Here is a 22559-nt window from a genome sequence, read left to right on the forward strand (position 1 = left end):
TGTTCAATTCCTGTTCAGGACACATGCCTGGGTTGCAGGTTCAATCCCTGGTCAGAGTGTGTACAGGCTCCAACTGATCAATGTTTCTCTCTCTCTCTCTCTCTCTCTCTCTCTCTCTCTCTCTCTCTTCCTCTCTTTCTTCCTCCCTCCCTATCTCCCTCTCCCTTTCTTTTCCTTTCTAAAATCAGTACAAACATATTTACTTCATTTTTGGTTGGTTTTTTTTGTTGTTGTTGTTGTTAAATATATTTTTATTGTTGATAGTATTACAGATATCTCCCATTAGTACAAACATAGTTTTTAAAACGACCCTTTAAAAAAAGAGAAAGAAATGGCAAGGATTGGGCAACAGTACTCTTATTCACTACTGGTGAGAAAAGAAATCAGTACAATTACTCTGCAGGCGGCCTGGGCTATTAGCAACATTCAGGAGAGGTGCGCATACCTTTCAACAGAGCACCTCCAGTGGTAGGAGATACATTAAAGACACTTTCTTATAAGTACACTGAGACATGAACAAAACTATTCATCGCAGCACTACAGAAGAGCAAATTTTCCACTGACAGAAGAACAAATAAATCAATGCTTATTATATTATAGTTCAAATGAAAGGGCTACAGGTACAGATACCAACATGCACAAATCTCAAAAACATAAAAGTTGAGCCAAAATTCCATCGATGATACCATTTTACAAAACTGGTTTTAACTAACAAAACAACCCTACAATTTATGAGTAGATACATACATGGATATGCAAGCATACATAAAAAGTATTGTTAAATATGTGGAAATAACATTAAAGTCAGGAAGATGGTTATTTCTGTGGGAAAGGAAGAGATTTCATTGGGAGAGAAGCATCCAGTGGACTAAACTGTATTTTTTAATCTCTTTCTTTTTTTTTTTTAAATTTCTTTATTGATTAAGGTATCACATATTTGTCCCCATCCCCCCATCCCCATCCCACACCCCTCCCCACACATGCCCCCACCCCCCTGTTGTCCTTAACCATTGGTTAGGCTTGTATGCATGCACATAAGTCCTTTGGTTGATCTCTCCCCTTTACCCCCACCCTCCCCTACCCTCCCCCTGAGGCCCGACGGTCTGATCCATGCCTCCTTGTTTCCGGGTCTGTTCTTGTTTATCAGTCTATGTTGTTCATTATTCTCTTATTTCTTAAGTCGTGTAGTAGGCACACAGGTGTTCATTGTACTAGAATCTATATTTCTTACATGCCTGAAAGACTTTGTGAGGGTTTTATGCAAAATTTCCTCTCCTACCTTCGTAGAATATGTGTTTCTTTTATTTCACAGATTGATTTGTTCTGCTTCTTACGTTTTTGGTAGTTGTGATCAAGGAAAACACATTTTGACTGGCATAAGGAATTCTACTTTTTTTAATGCTTAAGTTTTGTTTTATTTGGGGGGGGCTGGGGGTTACTTTGTTTTTAATAGTCCCATAGTTGAAAAAAATTCCTCAGAGTATTAGCTGTAATATCTTAAAACACCAAAATTTAAATAAATTAGACAGATGAATTGAGGAAGAGGGACAAATTATCTTAAAAGCCTTTTGTACATTGTACTGTTACCCAGTGAAACTTTATTTTTATCTTTATAGAGACTGAAAAATTCTGCTCTTTCATTTACTTGTTCTTCAATGACATGTGTAAAAATAACTATCAATTAAATCCAATGTGATCCTTAATTTAGTTCTTGGGATTCGAGTCAAAGTCCTCCACACATCATCTACACGCTCAAAGGCAGAGTTACTGCCGCACAGAAAGCAATGGAGTTTCAGACAAGCACACAAGCTCCGGAAACAGCCCCAGGCGGATTCCCAACTCTGCTGTTCTGTGACCCACAGTAAGGCACCTGACTTCTCCATTGCCTTACCTGTAACCTGACATACTAATAACCTCAGAGTGCTCTGTCTAAAGAAGGCAATTCATGTGTTGCTGGTTATATAGTGGGGAGCTCTGTAATATTTATTTCACCTGCTCCCATCTCCTGCACACAAGGAAATACGCACATTGCAGGTGCTCACAAGATGACATGCAGACTAGTCACACTGCTTCAGTTTCCTTTAAAGTGACACAAATGAAAATGTTTGTTTTCCTTCAAAACATCTTACATCAGCCCTGACTGGTTTGGCTCAGTGGATAGAGCGTCAGCATGCGGACTGAAGGGTCCCAGGTTCGATTCCGGTCAAGGGCATGTACCTTGGTTGCAGGCATATCCCCATTGGGGGGTGTGCAGGAGGCAGCTGATCAATGTTTCTAACTCTCTATCCCTCTCCCTTCCTTCTCTGTAAAAAAATCAATAAAATATATATATTTTTAAAAACCATCTTACATCATATCATACAACCATATACTTGGTGACCATAAGTTAATGCACATTAATAGTAAATAAATAAATGGGTGGATAAAATCCAAACTTAATGTTGTCTCCCAGGCATTTCAGTATTGTTATTCAGGGTTCAAATGCTTCCTTGGCACCCTGTCCCCTTCGTGTAAAGGTAAAGTTACTGTGTCACTTGGGTGGCTGTTGCCCTGCCTGACACCCCTCCCTGAGCATCTCCTGACACTTCATGACACTATAGCAATTCGGTCCCCCAAAACCATCCTAGCAGCTGTTTCTGCCTCTAGCCCACTTGAACACAGTGGTCCCCAAACTTTTGGCTCATGTGACCCCTGAGGGTGATCATTGTATTGCTAGATGGGAAAATGTCCTGACTTTTAGAAATGCTTAAGTACTCAGAAATGAAGAGTCAAGATGCTTGTAACCAACTCCTAAATTTTTCAACAGTGTAATACTAATTATAGGGAGACACATAGAACAAATGAATAATAATTATGATTACACTAGTGGCCTGGTGCACAGATTCGTGCACATTGAAAGGAAATTAATTAGAAGAAATAATTTAATATTTAGTTGGTCTTCAGATACATTTTGTCGACGATGCCGGCTTCTTTCGGCTTCAGAGGTACATTGTGCCAATAGTTGGTCTTCAGACATATTCTGTCGACAACTCCGCTTTCTTTCTTTCAGCTTCAGAATGTCAACAAAAACAACCAAATTCACGCTCGGCAATGACAGGTCAAAACACGTGTGCGATTGGCAAAAGCTTTATATGTATCGTGCATGCACGAGTCAACGTTTATTTTTAAATTGCCAGTGCATGTCATATGTACCGGCCAGTCAGACAGACGGATGGTCGGACAGATGGACGGTCAGTCACTTAGCCTTTTATATAGAGAGATTATGATAGATGATAGAACAAATGAGAACAATTGATGAATCTGGGTGAAAGATACAAGGCTGTTCATTGCATTTTTCTTGCAACTTTCCTGTAGGTTTGATATTTATACAATTAAAAATTGGGGGGAAATTATTTTTAATGATTTATCTACTGTGAAATCAATTATGTTCTTCAAACTTGTTAAAAGCACAAATTGACAATCAACTAATTTGCAATCAAATTTGTTGCCCATAATTAGAATCATCTAACTTTCTCACTTCCTAGGAGGTACTGCATGATAAAAACAACACTTAGACCAAGACTTATCCAGTGACTGCCAAATATACCAGTTACTCTTCTACTTTGAGGCACCAGTTCTAAATCTGATAATATTAGAAAAAGTTGGGATATTAAAATATTTCAGTACATCTTTGTCAACACAACATTTTAAATTAAATATGTGTATCTTATCATGTGCTTTCAATATATTTTCATCAAAACCTTGGAACTGCACATCTAGCTTATGCAGCTTGTGGAAAATGCTCACCATGTAATTATGCAAAGTCAAGCCTCACTGTCAAACCAATCATTCAAATTAGATGTACTTCCTTAAGGAATAGACTGATTTATTTTTTTCAATTCAAATGATGTGTAAATAGTACATTTCCCTATGACAAACCTTCTCACTTTTGAATTGTACCACAGAGAGAGAAAGAGAGGGTGACAGGGGTAGGGGAAGAAGAGAGAACTGAAAAAAAAAAAGAAAAGATGATTGATATAAAAAAGGAAAAAGACAAGAAGGCAGTATTGGGTTATCGTTTCGAAAAGAAAGAAGAGATGATTGAGCATTGTCCTGACTCTGCTGCCTGAATGAAATAAGGTACCTCTGGAAACTTTCTCACAGATCTTACTGATTCTCTCAGTATTTCTTACCCAAGTTCTCTTTGTTTTGCTGTCAAATGACTCTGTCTCAGAGAATGGCAAAGGCATTATTATTTTTTAATATTTTGAGTGGTCTCTTTTGGTACATCCATAGGTTTTGATTTAATAAGACTCGGATGGTAAGAGGAATGCTCTTTTTAAAATGTTAGAAGGAACTGTGAAAGAACATTGCCCCACCACAGGCATGTTCTCAAGCAGACCGGTTTTATGAAAGTGAACATATTCAAGTTGAGGGCTTGGAAACTGGTGCCTTTAAAATCGTGGTTCTCAGACTTTTTGCTCTCAGATGATCCCTTTACACTTAAGTATTACTGAGGTCCCCAAAGAGCTTTTGTTTTATCTAGGTTATCTTTATCAATATTTACCATGTTAGATATTAAAACTAGCAATTTAGCCCTAGCCAGTTTGGCTCAATGGACAGAGCGTCGGCCTGCGGACTGTAGGGTCCTGAGTTCGATTCCAGTCAAGGGTTCATACCTGGGTTTCAGGCTCGATCCCCAGTCGGGGGCGTGCAGGAGGCAGCCAATCAATGATTCTCATCATTGATGTTTCTCTCTCTCCCTTCCTCTCCGAAATTTAAAAAAATATCTATATCTATATCTATATACTAACAAATTTAAAAATATTTATTTATTCAACTTAAAACAAAAAAATATATATATGCCATATTTTTATGAGAAATAAGTGTATTTTCCACACACCAAAAAACTGAGTAAAGATAATCTTTTACCTTTCTGCAATTCTCATTAATGTCTGGCTTCATATAGGAAGCTGAATTATCCTATCTGTTTCCACATTAAATATGTTGTACTATGATATTTTCAAGTATATGAAGAGAATTTAGCCTCACAAAAACAAGGTAATTGAAAAAGGGAAGAACCACGTTAATAGCCTTTTCTGACAAATGTGGATATACTTTTTTAGACTATATCAAAACTCATAAAGTGGTAGTTTCTTAAAGGTTAGTAGCAATGTGGAAACTGAAATCATATCACTGAACTTTTGGTATTTGGTTACATTAAAGTCCAGGGTCCCTCTGACACTCAAGAGTGGATCTTCTGCCCTCACATTGTTTTGTAACATCAAGTATTAGTCATTCAGGATGGTTATTGAATGATGGATGCAGACCTTCCAATGTTAACACATTTCATTCTATGATATTTTACAAACCACATTGATTAATATCATCACCAATCACATAAGAAAAGTTGTTAAGTATTGGGAAGCTGGCAAGCATGCAATGGCAGATTCAAGTTTTTTAAATGTCTATTTCTTACTTGAAATCTCAAATTTTATCATTGGCAACAAATACTGTCCGTTGTTTTTCTTGAAGTGACAGACTCACCTAGTTCACTTATGAGAAAATGTCTGCTATATACTCAGGTCTAAATAACCACAGTTTGTCTGTCATTCATATATATATATGTATACATATATGTATATATACATATATGTATATATATACATACATACACATACACACACACACACACACATACACATATATATATATATTTATATATATATATATATTTCTTTATTGATTTCAGAGAGGCAGGGAGAGGGATAGAGAGATAGAAACATCAATGATGAGAGCGAATCATTGATCGGCTGCCTCCTGCACGCCCCCTATTGGGGATCGAGCCCACAACCTGGGCATGTGCCCTTGGCCAGAATCGAACCTGGGACCCCTCAGTCCGCAGGCCGACGCTCTATCCACTGAGCCAAACCGTCTAGGGCTGTCTGTCGTTCTTTCAAATAAAAATGGTGTTTCATGAAAAAGCTGCCAGCTTAGCTTGCACCTCATCCAATTGCACCAGAGCTTTCCCTCGAGACAGCCTCAGTATTTCTGTCTGCAGCAGAAGTGCTTTCTGCAACTTCCCACTTCATCACACAGAAGATTTTACAATATATAGTTAGAAGTCAGGGTGTAATACAATTAACAGTTTTGGTTGCTTTGTCAAGGGCATTCTTAGGCGAAACTTTTTTTTAACTGTAAGTGGTGGTGGTGGAGGATACAACTCCGAACACGGTTTGGTGCCTCTGCCACTTCCACTGTGTTCCTGTGCCTGGCACTGGGGAAAGCAGTGTACACTTAAATGAGGCTGTACAGCCAAAACCGGTTTGGCTCAGTGGATGGAGCGTCGGCCTGCGGACTGAAGGGTCCCGGGTTCGATTCCGGTCAAGGGCATGTACCTTGGTTGCGGGCACATCCCCAGTGAGGGGTGTGCAAGAGGCAGCTGATCAATGTTTCTCTCTCATCGATGTTTCTAACTCTCTATCCCTCTCCCTTCCTCTCTGTAAAAAAAAAAAAATCAATAAAATATTTTTTAAAAAAATGAGGCTATACACCAGAAGCCCTTCCATGACACCCACAGTTGCCCTGCGCCCACACCTGTGCTCTCTGTACAGCTGCATCATCTCACCTTATCCTCATTCAGGATGCTGGCTCTTCCTCCCAACGTACAGGAAGCTGCTAGAGAGGGAGGGCAAGGACTGTCTTGGTTATCTAACCTCAAGGCGTTATTGGTATATTAGTAAATACGACTCACTTCCTATTTTTAAATGAACTTCCCATTTTATTTCCTATAAAATCATAAACGTTTAACATGTTACAAAAACACACTCCCCAATTTAATAGGACCTATCTGATGAACCCCAGTTTTGATCATCCATCCCTTCCCACCCACCTCTTACATTTAACAGTTCAGAGTAAACAGGTAACTCTAAACCTGTAATCTGAAATCAGTACAGTCCCTAATTTATAAGTACTTGATTTCCCATACCAACCACAAATATTAATAAAAGCCTCCACTCACCATGATTGAATAGTACAATGCGGTTAGGGAAAGTTCTTTGGGAAAACAGAACAATCTGAGTCAGGGTGGGCCTCACTGAGACCCAAAGGCAGAGTTTGGGGCATCAAGCTGGTTAGAAGACAAGGGCTAGTAATCAAATCCTGGATCCTCAATTCTCAAAACAGAGGTACTCTCACTATCCTTATTTTACAAATAAAGAAGCTTAGAAAGGAATGAGCCTGAGGGAGCACAGCTGGGAAGGCCAGGGCCTTGTGGCAGACCATTATAGACCAGGGGGGGGTGACACTCTTATCCTGCAAAGAACCAGATGTTGTAAGCTTTGCAGGCCATTCAGTCTCTGTTGCAACTATTCAACGCTGCTGAAGTAGCGGGAAAGCTGCCACAGACAGTATGTAAATGAATTAGCGTGGCTATGCTCCAATAAAACTCTATTTATGGACACTAAAATTTGAATGTCAGATAATTTTCACAAGTCATAAAACAGTATTCTTCTTTTGTTTCTTGGGTGTGTGTGTTTTTTTTTTCCTTCTTCACCATTTAAAAATGGTTTTTACATTCTTAGCTCAGGGGCTGTACAAAAACAGGCAGAGCATCTGAACTGTATGCAGACCATAGTCTCTGGACCACCCACCAGTCCTGCAACAGAGTGTGCGAGACAAGTAGAGTCATAGAATGATGTAAAAAAAAAAAAAAAAAAAAAAAAAGAATGTCAGAGGCAAACTTGGCCGATTACAATAAGATCTTAACCCAGAAAATGAAGGGGCGGGGGGGGGGGGGGGGGGGGGGCGGGGCGCGGGGAGCTGCCACCACAACCTGGATCAACATGGCCATTAGCTGCCTATACCCAGGACCCGAGGCAGCCCTGGGAGTGTCAAGGTGAAACGGTGTCCTAAAGACATCCCTGGTTCCACTCCTGCCTCCACACCAGGCCACAGTGATCTTTCAAAATTAAGTCAAATTATGTCTTCTGCTTAAAGCCCACATTCATATGCAAATCCAAAGTACTTACCACTTTCTCTTTTAAAAAAGAAGACTATCAAAAATAAACCCTTTTAGTTGGTGTATCTCTAAGGCTGTACAAGATCTACTTTCCCTTACCTGGCCCCCAATCCCCTACCACTTGCTTCCTTGCTATGAGATCAACGGCACACCCAACTCAGGGGGTGGCACTCTGTGCCTGGAACTCTCTCGCCCAGATATCTTCCCGGGTACCTCCTGCATCCCTCTGGCCCTTGTATCACTGTATCAGACAGGCCTTTCCTGACCATGGCTCATCCTTACTCTGTAAATCCCTTATTCTGCTTTATTTCTTCATGGTATTTACCTCCACGTATGATATATTTATTTATTAGAATAGCTGGTTCTTGAGGGCAGGGGCTCTGTTTTGTTCACTGCCATATCCCTAGCACCTAAAAAGGAGGACATGGTATATATACACACAGTGGAATACTACTCAGCCATGAGAAAGGATGAAATAGTGTCATTTACAACAACATGGATGGACTTGGAGAACGCTGTGTCTGAAATAAGTCAGACAGAAAAAGCTAAGAGCCGTACGACTTCACTCATAGGTGGGATATAAAACTGAAACCTATGAACACAAACAGCGGTGAGGTGGTTGCCAGGGGATGGGGGGAGAAGAGGGTCCTCATATGAGTTGACAGGAAAAGCCTTGACTTTGGGTGGTGGACACATATGGTGCTATGTACAGATCTTGTAACTTACAAATCCACACATGAAACCTATATGTTCATGTTGACCAATGTCACCCCAATAAAATTTAATTTAAAAATAAAGAAGATATACTAAATAATTCTATGTGTAAAGTTCAAAAACAAGCAGATTCATCTATAGTGTGAGATACGGATACACTCGAGGGTCTAGTGACTCAGAAAGGGGCATGAAAGAGGCCTCTGTGTGCTGGTGGTGATCTAGTTCTGTGCTTGAGTCCGGTTACATGGATGTGTTTACCAAAATTCATTCAGCTGTACCCTTACGTGTGCATGCTCCTGTAATTTATATTTCAATAAGAGTTTACTAAAAAAAAAAACAAGAACAGTCTCAGATACTTAGTAATCACTCAATATATGTTTGTTGAACTTAATGACTAAATGACTGGGGGGGGGGCATAAAACCAATTTGCAATTGATTTCTTAGGTTGAAGACAATTTATGAGTTGTCTCCTATCAAAAATGAAGATGCTGCTGTATTTGCATGGGTCTTTCACATGTATAATTCATTTAAAAATATATACTGAGCCAGTGGTTGAGCATCGACCTATGAACCAAGAGGTCACGGTTTGATTCCCGGTCAGGGCACGAGCCTGGGTTGTGGGCTCAATCCCCAGTGTGGGGTGTGCAGGAGGCAGCCGATCAGTGATTCCCTCTCAACATTGATGTTTCCATCTCTCTCTTCCTCTCCCTTCCTCTCTGAAACCTAAATAAATAAATAAGCGCCTATCCATGTTCAAGGTATTGAACTATGTGTTGTGAAGCACAGAATTTCCGTTCTCATACTAAAAGGGGGCTAAGATATAATCATATGCAATCTGAAGAAAAGATAGACAGTGAGACAGGGAAAGATAAAGACCTAAGGAAGTTTAGCTTCCTGTTGAGGGCTCATTCTCCATTCTTTCATTTGACCCTCTGTATGCTACCCCCACTTAACAGGTGACAGAACAGGCCCAGAGTAGGGCAGTGAATTAACTGTCCAGGGAAGTCTCCGAACTTCGATTTCTGGGTTCTTTCCATCAGAGCCTTTTCCTTTGATATCTTTTTTTGCCTGATAAAGTTAGATGGTTGCCTCAATTGTATACCTCCCTTTGCAAGTAAAAGCAAAAGTTGAGGAGTCCTTGCAACTCGCAAGCTAAGAAAATCTTAAATATGCATAACTATTCCAAACACTCCAACAAAACGAACCAGCTCACAAATTAATTAATTAATTCAAACACAAATGTTTTTCCTGTTGCTTTGTCTGATTCACCTGCCCAGCCAAAATGCCCACATCCTTTTCTTAGCCATTCATGTAAACATTTTATACTCCTTCAAACACACCACCAAACCATTATGTTTAAAACAGTATGGGTGGTGATGGCTATACAACTCCATGAATATACTAAAAGCCACTGACTTGTGCACTTTAAAAGGTGAGCTCGATGGTATGTGAATTATATCTCAAAAAAGCTGTTATATTTTTTAAAAGGTTATTTCCAAATGTTTGCCATTAAAATATTAGTAATATTAGTATTCTATTCAGTATTAATTTCATGATTATAATGGCTATTATCTGTAATAATACAAGCATAATATGCTAATTAGACCAGATGTCCTTCCAGATGACCTTAAAGATGAAGCTGGGCTGAGAGGGAAGCCCAGGTCCCGGGTGCCTGCCAGCGGCCAGAGGAAAGCCTGGGTTCGGGTGCCAGAGGGAAGCAGTTGCCAGCAGCCAGGGGAAGGAAGGCCTACTCTTGCATGAATTTCGTGCATTGGGCCTCTAGTTATTCATAAACAGTAATGCTGGATTTCATTCATCCTTTTAACCCAGCCATTTTTCCCCTTTGGAATTTATACAACATATACTCGCACATCAATTTGCAAAGATCTATGAAAAAGATTGTGTTCTGCACCACTGTTTGCATTTTTTAATATATTTTATTGATTTTTTACAGAGAGGAAGGGAGAGGGCTAGAGAGTTAGAAACATCGATGAGAGAGAAACATCAATCAGCTGCCTCCTGCACACTCCCTACTGGGGATGTGCCCGCAACCAAGGTATGTGTCCTTGACCGGAATTGAACCTGGGACCCTTGAGTCCGCAGGCCGACGCTCTATCCACTGAGCCAAACCAGTTAAGGCTGTTAGCATTTTTTAAAAACTAGAGTCAAACTAACCATTTCACAGCAGGAACGTGGATATCAAATACCAGATCACCATTTAATATGTGAGTTTTGGACATATTACTTCATCTATCTAAACTCAGTCATAAAATGGGGATAATAACAATACTACTTTACAACACTGCTATGAGACTTAGATGACAAAATACATGTAAAAACTTAACAGGTGACTAGCATATGTTAAGTACTACTCATTAAATATTACCTATTAAAGCCATTACTATCATTACCATTATTGACTGGACAGACACTTGTTGAATGAATTATGACCTATCCATACTATAGTATAGTATCCATACTATACAGATTTTCAAAGAATGAGGAAGATTTATGCAAACTGATATGGAAAGAGTTCCAAGATATTAAGTGAAAAACGAAACCTGCTTCCCAGCAGGTGTGGCTCAGTGGTTGAATGTTGACCCAGGAACCAAGAGGTCGAAGCTCAACCCCTGGTAGGGGACATGCAGGAGGAAACCAATCATTGATGTTCCTCTCTCATCAATGTTTCTATTGCTCTATCCCTCTCCCTTCCCCTCTCTCTAAAAACCAATAAAAACATATTTTTTAAACTGACAAATGAGATCATAGAATGATCCCAGTTATAAATTCTTTTAAATCTATATAATGTGTAAATATAATTATACTAGTGGCCCAGTGCACAAATTCGTGCACATTGAAAGGAAATTAATTAGAAGAAATATTTTACTATCGCTATTCACCCTTCCTCTATAATACAGTGTCAACCAAATTCCCGACCAACAATGACAGATAGAAACACACGTGTGCAATTGGCACCAGTGAGAGCTTTATATGTATCATGAATGTGTTAGTCAACTTAGCCTTTTATAGATATAGAATAAACTTGCTTAATTAGACCTGCTTTCTGATGTAGCTAAACTTTGAAGCACCCACCTTCTCTTTCAGGTAATTGTCAGCATCACAGCAGTAAATATCAACACAAAGCAGATTATTATTGAAGATCATGCACGGAGAACAAAGGGTAAAATATTTAACTGCAGCATTGTTTGACAATATTCTGTGCAGTGAGAAAACCTGAAGTCATTTTCAAGGTCCACCGTTTCTTCTTTTCAGTCGGGTCAAGTTTCTAAGCTTTCTAAATCTCCGTTTTCTGGCTAATGAAAAGAAAATAGGATTCCACCAAGTCTCCTATCTACCTACTGCAGGACTTCTGTGAGGATCAAATGAGATGAGGCATGGGAAAACGCTTCACAGACATTTGGTTAAAGTGTGAAATGTTTGCACCTGGCTATAAAGCAAGTCATGTTCCTGGGCTGAAGAAACTGCAAGGAGGCTAGTTGATAGGGAGAGGAAGGCGGACGTTGCTACGTGACGTTATTACCCGCATGGACACTCAGCACATTAGCCTTTTCTATATATAGATATGCATATGTGTGAAAGAGTGTGTATGTGCATAGAAAAATTCTGGAAGAATATTCAGAAACTGGGTAATGGGAGTGAGAAGAAAGGGGCATGTTTACTCTTCACTTCATAACCCTTAGAACCATACCTTTTTTCCAATGAGCAAAGTTTTCATTTTTAAAAAAATCCAGAGAAAAATGTTGACGATGACTTGCTTACTAAAAGAGAGGAAAAAAGCACCCAGATTAAAGAAAAGGTATTGACCAAAGAAAGCTTGCACGGAACTCTGAAAGTGGCAGCAGATAGAAAAACTCTATCGACATATTAAAAGAAACAGTCCACTGTGAAAGAGTAGAATTTAACTGAGGTCTGGGTTATGTTCAATACTATCAGAGATCTTTTAATTACTGGCTTCCGAAAATATCCACCTTATCTGCAAAGTAAAATCACTGAGACTTCCATCTTCAGTTTCAAAGACTGCTTTTTATTTTTAAAGTACTTAAAGACCTATTGGATTTATGTAACACTGGCCTACCAGGCAACATAAATAATACGATTGGTTTTTAAATTTCCATCAGCTGGTGTTTCATTGTGATGATTTCATTTTTTAAACTTGGGCTTAAAATAACATTACAAGAAATCTTAACATCTTTACATCTCCTCAAATTCTCACCACCACAACATAAAGCAATACAAATTAAAGATCAAAGTGCCAACACGAAGCAACTGTTGGAAATAATTTCTAAAAAACAGATTAAAACTACAGCAAGACCTTGCATGCTACAGAGATTTAAAACTCAAAAGAGAACACTGCCGCAGAGACTGACTGAGGGGACAGAAGTTCAGGGGCAAAAGGGACCAAAAAGTAAAAAGGACAACTACTTTACATCTCACCCTCTTTCCCGGAGTTCTGACAAGCAAGCAGCATCTTTTTATGAAACAGGCAGCAATGCCTAGTAACTTGAAAAGATGACTATGTATGTTCAAATGCCAAAAGAACATTAATCTCTCTGGCAGTGTTGAAATGATTACTCAAATGTTACTAGAAGGCAAATTGCCTGAAAAAATCTTTAGTTTGCCTTATCAATCAGATATAACATGAAGAGCATCATCATTCTAAGATTGGTTGTCAGAACTGTACACTAAGGGAAGCTGTGAATGTCTTCACCGAACATCTTTAACAGAAGGGGCCGGCAGTCTTCTCAATGAGATGCTTTTGGTTGTACAAAAAGGGAAATAGTACATGATCCCTCCTCTAGCGCCTTCTCCTCACACTATCCCAAATGGGAAGCAGACTCTATATAGAAAAGAACTGGATTCCCAGCTCACTACACGTGGGCCAAGGCAGTTAAGCAAGAGGGACCCTAATGTCTGTGGGTCCTAATACCCCTTCATCCAATAAACGATACCTCGCATACTGTCTAGCACTGGCAAATGAGTCATCAATAGCAACATCCACATTTTTACCTAAATCCAATCACTTCTCACCATCTTCAGTGCTACTTCCCTATATCAAGCCCCACATTATCTCTACCTGCCAGGTCTTGCCACCTCTACTGTTGACCCCTCAGGGCATTCTCGACCCAGGGGTCACTAGTGTTTTTATTTTATTTTTTAAAATATATTTTATTGATTTTTTACAGAGAGGAAGGGAGAGGGATAGAGAGCTAGAAACATCGATCAGCTGCCTCCTGCACACCTCCCACTGGGGATGTGCCCACAACCAAGGTACATGCCCTTGACCAGAATCGAACCTGGGATGTTTCAGTCCGCAGGCCGACGCTCTATCCACTGAGCCAAACCGGTTTCAGCACTAGTGTTTTTAAAACACATCAGATCCTATCTTCCTTCTGCTATAAAACCTTCCAAAGGCTTAGCTGTCACACTTGGAATAAAAGCCAAACTACTTCCCAGGGCACACCGGCCCTGCCTGATAGGTCCCTGCCTCCTTCAAATCTCATCTACCCCTCTCCCGTCCTTGGACTCAATGTTGGCCCACATGGGCCTTCCTTTTCTGCTCTGTTGACAAGCCAAGCTCGTTGCTATCTCAGAGCCTGTGCATTTGCTGCTCCCTGTGTCCCGAACACTCTTCCTTGCCTCTTCCAAGGCCAGTCTTTCTCATCATTCAGGTCTCAAGCCACGTCGCCTCCTCACATCCCATGCATTCTAGACTCATTTTCTTTTACTATCCGAAATTATTTTTTTTTAAATATGTTTTATTGATTGTTTTAGAGAGAGAAACATCAACGTGAAAGAGAAACACTGATCAGGCTGCCTCCCCAACTGGATCAAGCCTGCAATCTGGTAATGTGCCCTGGCCAGGATGATGCTCAAACAACTGAGCCACACCAGCCAGGGCACGATCTGAAATTCTTATTCATTTGTTGACTTTGTTGTCTATCTCCCCTCTCATTACCACTAGCCCACCAGCTCCAGGAGAGCAGAAACCCTGTCTTATGTGCCTCTGTATCCACAGTGCCTGGCACAGTGACAGCAATCAAGAAATGATTGACAGATGATTAGAATTCACAGTTCTTAAAAATCATTTATGTATTTTTTTTCTCAGTAAATAGATATTACAAGTACAGCTACTATGTTCTAGGCAAATATGGTTTGCTTTTAAAGGGATCCTAAAGTAGAGAACAAAATATTTGCAACTCATATCATAAACAAAGGGTTAATTTCTTTTTTTTTTTTTTAATCTTCTAACTATGAAAGTCATTCACAAAAATGAGCAAGAGGTAAAATAGCTCACCAAAAAGTAAGATAAAGGACCCCCTAAATAAGTGTTAAGATGCACAATTTGCCCTGGCCAGTGTGGCTCAGTCGTTTGGAAATAGAGAAGTGGCTGGTTCAATTCCAGGTCAGGGCACATGTCAGGGTTTCTGGCTCAATCCCCAGTGGGGAGCGTGTGGGAGGCAGCTGATCGATATTTTGCTTTCACATCAATGTTTCTCTTTCTCTTTCCCTCTCCCTTCCTCTCTCTCTAAAAGAAATCAATAAAAGTGTTTTTTAAAAAAGATGTACAATTTTTACTCAAAATAAGGCAAAAATAAATTATAGCTACTAGATAATCATTTTTCACCTTTCAGCGTGATAAAGAATAAAAGTAGAATTGACACTTTGTAGATTATGAAGAAATATGCTCTCTCACACGTTGCTGGTGCGAGTATAAACTGATATATTTTTGGAGAGCAATTTGGAATTATCTATGAAAATTAAAAGTGTATATGCCCTATGACTTAACTTTCAGGAAGTTAGCCTATGGATACACTTTCATAAAAGCAAAATAATGCACATGCACAAGGATATTCACTACAGCATATCCTACACACAAGAAACAATACAAATATCTAGAAATTATTCTACACAAGGGAATATTATGCAGCTGCATAAGAGAATCAGACAGCTCTTTATACTCATACTAGAGGCCCTCTCATAATCTGGGACCCCTCAGGGGATGTCAGACTGCTGATCCCTACAGGCCAGGCCAAGGGACCCCACCGGTGCATGAATCATTTGTGCACTGGGTCTCTAGCATGCATATAAGATCTTTGGTTAATCTCTTCTCGTCCTCCCCAATTCCCCCTTCCCTCTGAGATTCATCAGTCTGTTCCATGTTTCTATGCCTGTGCATTGAGCATCTGCCCCCTGGTGGTCAATGCACGTCACAGCTACCAGTTGAACGGTCAAATGGTCACTTAGGCTTTTATATATGTAGATGGAACCATTTCCATGACATGTTGGTTAGTTAATAAAGCAAGTTATCATGCTATGGGGTTTTTTTTTGTTGTTTATTTTGAAAATATATATGATATGCCTTGTAAATATATAAAATGTCTTTGAAATAACAGAAAATAACTTTGGTAGCATGAAAGAAGAACTGAATGGGTAAGTAATGGAGAAAGGCTTGCTTTGATAGCTTATGGGCTTTAAACTATCATTTATATGATTACTAATCATCTAAAACAAATCAATTTAAAAGTCCATATCCATACACAAATGTTTTAAATTACTGATTTGAAAAACCTCTCAAGATTTCTTCTAAACTTCAGATTGTATGCCATTCCACAATTTCAAAAGGCTGATAAAAAGAAATCATATTGTTATCTTTACTTCTTTTACACAGTAAGTACATCATAAATAACTGTCCTTTGATTTAATAGACTTTTCTCATTCTAGCACAGGATCCCACTGTCCTCCACTAAGACTTGGGCCATCCGAAGGCCACAGCCCTATCCCACACAGCTCTTCAATCTCTGCAAGTGAAGATATATACCTGGAAGGTTATATTCTGAAATGTAATATAAACAGCAGTATTTATTGTGCTGGGATAATCATTTTTTTTCCTAGAAGATGCTATCATAATAAATAGTATAAGAGAATTTAGCTGCCTCCTAGGGCTTTTCAACTCTTCTAGTTTAGGAGCTAGGACATGTTTATTTGAAAAAATAATGACCATGCTAGAAAGGATATTATAGATGCCGAATAAGTAGCACGAGTAAGCAATCCCTCAAGAAATTCAGGAGGAAAATCACATTTACTAGGTAATCAGAAAAGGCTTCACAAGAGAAATAGCATCTGAGCTGGGCTTGATGTATGATCCAGTTTCAATAGGCAAGGAAATGCACAGTAAGGCATGGTTTGGGAACAGGGGAGCAGGCCAGTCTGGACAAATGGAGCCTGCAGGTGGCGGAAGTGCTCTTAGCTCCTGGAAGTCCGTTTCATCAGTCCCTGAGCCTGCATCCTTCCAATGCCCTAGATTAATTTTGAGTCTTCCTAATATCTCCCAGAGTTGTCATTTCTTCTCCATGCTCACTACCTCAAAGCAATCCAAGCTCTCCTTCCCTCCCCCTGGATAGATCTCTAAACTCATCCTCCTGTTTCCAATCTCCCCCATCTCCAATCAACAGTGCAAAACTCATGACGTTATTTTATACGCATAACCAAGTCCCCCCAAACACATCAAAGACTAACCACGGCTTGTAAAATAAAACTATCCACCCTCTCATTCCAGCCCTTCTAGCATCTGCTCTCTATGTACCTCTCACTCCTTCACTGGACCCATACCCACTAAACATAATATACAAATTTCAAGCCTATGTCCATGCCATTTCTTTCACCTGGAAAATTCTCCTTATTTTGTTCCCTGGTGGCACACATGGCTGTACAGGTTGCAAACACTGTAGTTTATATAATTAATGCCCTCTCCCGTGTTGGGCAGTGTACAACCTCTCCAACCTTCCAAAGACGGCTTGTTTCCATCCTCCCACACCTTGAAGGCCTTCTCAGAACAACTCAACTGTTGGTCAACTCTCTGCTTCCTACCTCACCAACCTGACACCTTTTCTTTAAAAAAGAAAAAAAAAGTTACAATATTTGAAACACCAACAGTGCCTTGAACATAGCAGATACTCAAAAGATCCTTGCAAATTACAATGGGCTAAGTTAAAAAAAAAAAAAGACAAATTGTGACATAAAGAGCCTTGAAGGCCAAAACAGAAGTTTTGGCTTTATTTGGTAGATGTCAAATATAACCAATGATCAGACTGATGTGTTAGAAAGACTAATTTCATCAACCATAAGCAAGCAGGAGTTGAGAGGTTATACTCAAAGTGCCAGTTTAGGGCCCTCTTGGTTGGAGGAGGCGGTGGGAGGCTCCCTCTGTAATGTGCAGCCTCCTCAGTCATCCAGTCATCCTTCAGTTTACCTGTTTGGGATTACATTTAAGTGAAGCTTAAAACTGGGCCATTAAGCCAAGAAAAAGATGCTTTTGCCTGAAATATCTGCGTATCTAGGAAACAGTTCTGACTTGAATAATTATATACATACATAAAATACATATACACAAATTAAGCAGTACTCTTATCTTCTTTCTCCACTCCTTTTGCAGTCTTCTTCTTTTCCATCTGTCTTTTCCCTTTTTGGTCTCTCTCTCTCTCTCTCTCTCTCTCTCTCTCCAACCCCCCCCCCCCATTATTATTATCCTTATCTCCTATTTCTTTCCAAATGCTTTACATTAAGATCTCCAGACTGCCCTTCCCTTCTCCTCAAACACCCCCACCCCCAAAAAATTATTATTCAGCTTATTTGACTGTTTTTGCTTATATACTGATTCAGCCAACTCCCTTAAATATTCGTAGTAATAACTCATTTCTCCTGCTTCCTTTGCTAATGTAGCTTAAACCTTCACTAACTGTAGAAGTCTACAATTACTAGTGAATCGTTTCAAGGCCAATCATTTTCCTATGGCCCACTAAAAGAATCAAAGTAAAAAAAAAAAATCAAAGGCTCTTAGGTATTTAGATATCTAAATTAATTTAATTGTACTGTTGTAGTACCAAGTAAGTAATTCTTATTGATAAACTGAAAACTCAAAACCTAATACATTAAACAAAATTAGTTTTCTAATGAATTTCCTTCCAAAGCATGCATCTTGGATTTCATGCCAACATGGCATATCAGTAACGGACTCCATGGTACTAGACAATTTTATTTACTTCTCACATTTATAAGAAAAAGATCTTTCCTCTCCAAAGGAAGAATATTATGTGGAAAACACCCACTGCAATATCAAGGCAGGGAAATAACGGCATTAAAAACACGCACATGCCTGTCAGGAGAAGATTAACTGCGGCAACCTAATTTAAAAAAGGGTTGAAGGGGAAGTCTTAAAACAGTATCGAAGGTAAAACAAAACAAGCAATTTTGCATTGGTGCCCAAACAGGCAGTCTCCCCCTGAAAGTCCAACTTTACTCAGGTAAGAATGACCTAAGGAAAGATTTCAATATTTTCCTTTCATCCTAAGTAAAGTTTTTTTAAAAAATTAACTATTCAAATACTGGTTCTGGATTTGGAGCAGTTTAGAGGTTTCTCCTCTCCCAAGGGAATGTTTTTCCCCTCTCCAGACTGAAGGTCCCCCTGGAGTGCCACAGGGTGAATCTTTGGTACCAAATGGTGGGCAGGTGCTCTGCGAACTCCACACTTTGTAGGAAAGAAGGAGAGAGAAGAACACGACATCCGTTCTTTAGACTGAGCCTATAGTTCAGTCGATCTCCTTTACAATATAACAATTCCATTGCAGTGCATTTTATGCAGAGGGCACAGCACGTGTGGACAGTGTAGAGCAGACCTCATCCACAATAGCAAGACCGTCTTTTCAAATACCACCCCAAATGGGCAAATCATCCAAACTGCTCTTAGTTCGAGTTCAAATTGTTGACTACTTACCAAGGAAAGTTTACAGGAATCTAACGAACCGGTTGGGAACTGCCCCAAAGTAAACTACAAAGGTGGGAGGCTTGTCTCTCTCTACCCCTCTCCATACCCAAGAGAGGGGTGTCTTAGAGGTACCAGAGCCGCTTGTGCCCGGGGAAATGGGGATGGGGAGTGAGGATCCACCAACCCGTCCCTTGCTGGCCGCGCCTTGGGGCTTCGCTGGGCCCCAAACCTAGGTGGGTCGGCCGCCCAGAGGCAAACAGGACAGAGACGCGACCGACGGAACGGGACGCACAGACGACGTGACAGGACGGACGCAACGGGCAAAGAAGCAGTGCGTCCTACCCGGAGGGCTCCCTCCCAGGGACGGCGGAGTACCTGCTCCGGTCATCCAGGCTGCGGTTGTCGGCTGCCGCGGCGCGCCAGTCGGGCAGCGTGCTAGCGCACAGCACCACCATGGACACGATCACAAACACGACCGACACGCTGGCCAGGATCTGGGCGGCCAGCGACGACGTGGGCTCCTCGAAGGTCAGCCGCATGCGCTCCAGCCAGCGCCGGGAGGGGGCTGCCTCGGCGGCACCGCCGGCTCGCGGCTCCTCGCGGCCCAGCGCGCCCGGCTCGTCGGCCGAGTAGAAGGTGTAGGTGTCGGACATGCGGTCGTCGAGGCGGCGCTGGCAGCAGTACTCGAGGTGCGCGCCCTCCAGGCCCCAGTAGATCATCTCGTTGTAGAAGGAGAGTTCGCACATCCGCGGCGCGAAGCGCAGCTTGCCGTGGCCGCGCACGTAGAGCAGGATGAAGCCGAAGGCCTCCGAGTGCCGGTCGAAGAAGTACTCGTTGCGCTCGCGGTCGTAGTCGTCGCACACCTCGAGCACGTCGCGCTCCGAGCGGCAGCCGTGCAGCCGGCTCACGCGGCGCAGCGGGAAGTCCTTCAGCAAGTCCCGGGACAGCGAGTACCGGGCGCCGCCCACGTTCAGCACCACTGAGGCCGCCCCGCTGCGCCCGAAGGTCATGGCTGGCCGCCCCGAAGCCCCGAGGCCCGAGGGCGCCGCCGCCGCCGCCGCCCCCTAGCCGCCGCGCAGGGTCTGCTGGCCGCGGGGCCGACCCAGGAGCGCGCCGTCGGGGCCCCGCGGGCTGCCTGGCCCACTCTGCCTCGGGCTCCTCTTCTGCTCCACGCGCACCCGGGGACCCCTGGGCTCTCGCCTCCTCGGCTGCCCGGCGTCGCTCCTAGAGGCACTCCCTCCGCGCAGCGGTACCTGCAGGTGTCCCGGGAGTCCCCTCCGGCGTCAGCTCTGCACCCCACTGGCGGAGACCGAGGCTGAGAGCCGCCGCCCCTCGCGACCGGGAGATAGCCCCCTCCGAGGCCGGGGTGTCCTCTTCAAGGCGGGGTCGCAGTTCCCCCCCTGAGGGGCGCGGGCGCCGAGAGGGGTGAGCTGGTGCGGGATGGCTCCAGGTCCTCTGCGCTCCCTGCGATCGCGGATGTGGCAACCGCCCCGCCGCCGTCCAGAGGCGAGAAGCAAAGTGAGCGGTTTCGGAGGCGGCGAGGAGCCGGCTCGGAGGCGGGGGCGGGGCCTCCGCGGCTCCCGGCTCCGCTCGGCTCACCTCCCAGCGCGCGCCGCCCTCCTCTTCCCACCCGCACCTCCCGGGCTCGCTCCGGCTGGGATTCCCCGGCGCCCCGCCCTGGACCTCGGGCTCCCCGCCTCGTGACGCCGTCCTCCCTCTCCGCTCCCCGCAGTGGCCGGGAGGGGTCCGCGGGGCGGGGAGGTGGGGAGCGGGGAGCCCCCGGGTGGAACGGGGAGAGCCAAGCCCCGCGGCGGAGATACCTGCTCCCGCGTCCCGCCCGGGGCCATCGGGATGACACGGACAGTACCCCAAAGCCCTTGATCAGCCCCCAAAGGGAGGTCACACGGTAAGCACGGGCGAGGACTGGGGTGCGGGATTTGAGGGGCGGGGACGGACGGCGTTTGGAGAGCTTTTTTCCAGAAACTATCCAGAACCCAGCTCGGTTTCTGAGACCGCCTGGAGGATTTCTCAGAGAAGATAACCCCAGCAACTGCTCTTCTCGCAGACTTTGCTCTACCTCTCCCGGCGCGGAGATCACGTCCCGCGTGCTCCGAGGGCGGCCACACACCCCAGCACCCAACCTCGGTGCCCCTCTCCCGGCGGAGGAGAACGGCCCCAGCCCCCGCTTTCTGGGGCACCGGTCCTAAGAGGGCGCCTTACACGTAGCGCGCCTGGACCCCATCGTGACTCTTCCTGCAGAGTGGGGCGAAAGTGTGGGGGGAGAATCGCCTTGCCACTGGCAACAACAGAATTGCTCGTTGCCTTCGTCTGCATCCTCTTTTCCGTAAAGTCTTGATTGCCCCCGTGCACCCCCGAGCTGGCCGCAGCACCAGCCTTTGGAGCTTTAAGAACCCCTTAAGACTCCGCAGAGAGAACTGCCCTGTGCTCTGCCCTGGACAATGGGTTCCGCTGGGCCGGGATTATTTTAAACTGCTACCAGCAAGTCAGGCGACATCTGACACCGGCAGTCCAGCCCGCGCAGAGGTGAAACAGGTGAGTCGTAAGGCAAACTATGTTAAATGCAAAAAACAAATACTGCAAGAAAAATAAGGGTGGAGCTGGGTGGGATGTGCGGTCATCTGACCTGAGAGTAACCCAGCTGGTTACTAAGAAGGGTTTTACTTTGCCCTCCACTTTTCGTAATTTTGTAGGATTGTCTCGTGCCCACTAGAGGTCACTAAAAAGAGTCATTTTGCTCTAGGTCTAGTATGGATTCTAAGGGTTGGGGGGTGGGGGGAAGACACCTGAAAATTGGAGTGTTCTCTCACAAAGTAAAAAAAAAACACAAAATAAAATAAAATCACTGCGTGGTTTCTTTCCTTTTTTTAATTAAATTATTGGGATGACATTGGTCAATAAAACCATACAGGTTTTAAGTGTACAACTCAATGACACACCATCTACATACTGCATCCTGTGCTCACCACCCAAAGTAAGTCTCTTTCCGCCACCATTTATCCCCCTTTTGCCCTCTTCCACATCCCCCTGCGCCCCCTTCCATTC

General features: G+C 42.9%; 2 protein-coding genes across 2 annotated transcripts in view; one reads left to right on the forward strand and one right to left on the reverse strand.

Moving 5' to 3' along the window:
• Positions 1-21043, reverse strand: part of KCNG3 (potassium voltage-gated channel modifier subfamily G member 3) — a 38162-nt gene extending 17119 nt beyond the window's left edge. The window contains exon 1 of the mRNA XM_008162198.3: positions 19872-21043. Within this exon, the coding sequence (XP_008160420.2) occupies positions 19872-20506 (635 nt within the window). The 5' untranslated portion in view covers positions 20507-21043. The remainder of the gene's footprint in view (positions 1-19871) is intronic.
• On the forward strand, positions 20505-22277 carry LOC129151916 (translation initiation factor IF-2-like). The gene is made up of 3 exons (XM_054728528.1): positions 20505-20555; positions 20846-21402; positions 21562-22277. Exons 1-3 carry the CDS (start codon positions 20505-20507, stop codon positions 21701-21703), a joined length of 750 nt encoding a protein of 249 aa, XP_054584503.1. The 3' UTR covers positions 21704-22277.
• The last annotated feature ends 282 nt before the right edge of the window (positions 22278-22559 follow it).

Source organism: Eptesicus fuscus, chromosome 16 (assembly GCF_027574615.1).
Source record: "Eptesicus fuscus isolate TK198812 chromosome 16, DD_ASM_mEF_20220401, whole genome shotgun sequence".
NCBI classification, from domain to species: Eukaryota; Metazoa; Chordata; class Mammalia; order Chiroptera; family Vespertilionidae; genus Eptesicus; species Eptesicus fuscus.

Bases quoted from the DNA above. Each gene is read 5' to 3' on its own strand.
- LOC129151916 (XM_054728528.1), top strand. From the start codon at position 20,505: ATGGCTGGCCGCCCCGAAGCCCCGAGGCCCGAGGGCGCCGCCGCCGCC. The intron at 20,556-20,845 runs GCCCCCTAGCCG...ACCGGGAGATAG, and splicing joins AGGGCGCCGCCGCCGCCGCC to CCCCCTCCGAGGCCGGGGTG. The intron at 21,403-21,561 runs GTAAGCACGGGC...CTCTTCTCGCAG, and splicing joins CCCCAAAGGGAGGTCACACG to ACTTTGCTCTACCTCTCCCG.